Raw genomic sequence first — 1,514 nt, 5'->3', positions numbered from 1 at the left:
TATGGGGAGGGCGCTGGAACGAAATGTCATGGGTCAAAGCTCAAACGTCAAATTTTCACGCAAATCATGATTGCTGTGAAATATCGATGGTCTCCGTCCTCGTTTAGTTATTGTTTGCGGATGTGACGATGTAAAGTTGTATTTACGGAATAGTGGTTATTTAATTAATCGTATTAATTAAATTCTGATCTATCTGTCTCTTTTCTAGGTGTCTTGGAAAGCAAATGAGCGATGGCCCAGCACAGTGGATTTGGAGGCAGCCTCGGTCAATCATGTTGGAATTCGACCTTGCAGTTCTACTGTAACGCCAGTTAGTAATGATTTCTGAATGATCTGAATCTATACATTGTTCTATTAACTATTTTGGACATTTTTCTTATGTAGTTTTTTCGATGTTTATTTACTAATCATTTTGGTTTTCTTTTGCAACAGAACCTGAGTGGTAATGGCTGTAGCACCATGACGGCAGCAGAATGCTCAGCTGCTGCCCCAACCACTCCTCATGATTCAAAGGTTCTTAAGGTAAGTCATGTACAGCAAATCTGTGTATAATGGATATTGTTGGTTTCGAAATTAAAAATTTCTGGCAAGCTATACAGCTGTGGTTGCACGTGCACCTTGTCTTGATTTTGTGGTAGTCATATATATTATTGTAAATTAAGTCTTTTACAACTTGTTGTCCTTGAGTCATAGGCACAGATGACATGGTAACGCGCCTCTGACTCGATGATGCCGATTTTTCAGACTACACTCACAGAATCTGAAACTTTGTGAAGAAAAAACATTGGTAAGATAATTCACTGTAACAGTGTTCGCATTTACGAAAAAAATGCGTGTATAGAAAACTCATAACAATGAAAAAATGCGTAGAGCGTCGATCCAATGCGTAATAATATTACGCATTGGATTGAGTCTCTACGCATTTTTTCATTGTTCTGAGTTTTCTATACGTAAACGATAAGGCCAAAGTAAGTAAATTCTTTGTTTTGCGTCCGCGCGCGCCTAGGTTTTGGAGATTTTTCGGGAAAAAAACACAAACTTTCCTTTCAAAATTTCCGACGAAACACTCCTTTACGGCAGTCACACTTCGCTAGTGGACCATGCGGTGACGTAAAACAGTACTCTCTACACATTTACACCTGTCGATACTCTAAGCCTCACGCCGGGGCCTCACGTTCTTGCTGTCTGTTGTGGCTTTGCCTGTTGTGGCTTTGTCGGCACGATAAAAAATGGATGAAAGCAGGGAAATAATCGAAGTTAAAAAAAAGGAAACCTTTGCACGGCAACTTGAAGGCATGGTCATTGCGAGCAATCGGGACTTGTAAACAGAGAGAGATTCCTGCCCAGAGATTCAGTTGGCCGATTGGACTTGGGTACCACGACTCAGAGAGTATGGCAGACGGAAAAATCGGAAAGTGTTGAGGCCTATCCTAGTTAATTGGTCTTTTAGGTTTGCCAAAAATTTGGTTAATTCGTCCATTTTAACTTGAAACAAAAACTAAACCAGTGATCAG

The 1,514-nt window shown here is 40.2% G+C and overlaps 1 protein-coding gene across 1 annotated transcript in view; it reads left to right on the top strand.

Moving 5' to 3' along the window:
• The first annotated feature begins 280 nt into the window (after nt 1–280).
• LOC139125205 (uncharacterized) overlaps nt 281–1,514 on the top strand; it is a 4,763-nt gene continuing 3,529 nt past the window's right edge. The window contains exons 1-2 of the mRNA XM_070691307.1: nt 281–310; nt 433–522. Of these exons, the coding sequence (XP_070547408.1) occupies nt 460–522 (63 nt within the window). The 5' untranslated portion in view covers nt 281–310; nt 433–459. The remainder of the gene's footprint in view (nt 311–432; nt 523–1,514) is intronic.

The sequence above is a fragment of the Ptychodera flava genome (assembly GCF_041260155.1).
Source record: "Ptychodera flava strain L36383 chromosome 3 unlocalized genomic scaffold, AS_Pfla_20210202 Scaffold_25__1_contigs__length_14229661_pilon, whole genome shotgun sequence".
In the NCBI taxonomy this organism is placed as follows: domain Eukaryota; kingdom Metazoa; phylum Hemichordata; class Enteropneusta; family Ptychoderidae; genus Ptychodera; species Ptychodera flava.
This window is presented reverse-complemented; position numbering and strand designations above follow the sequence as displayed.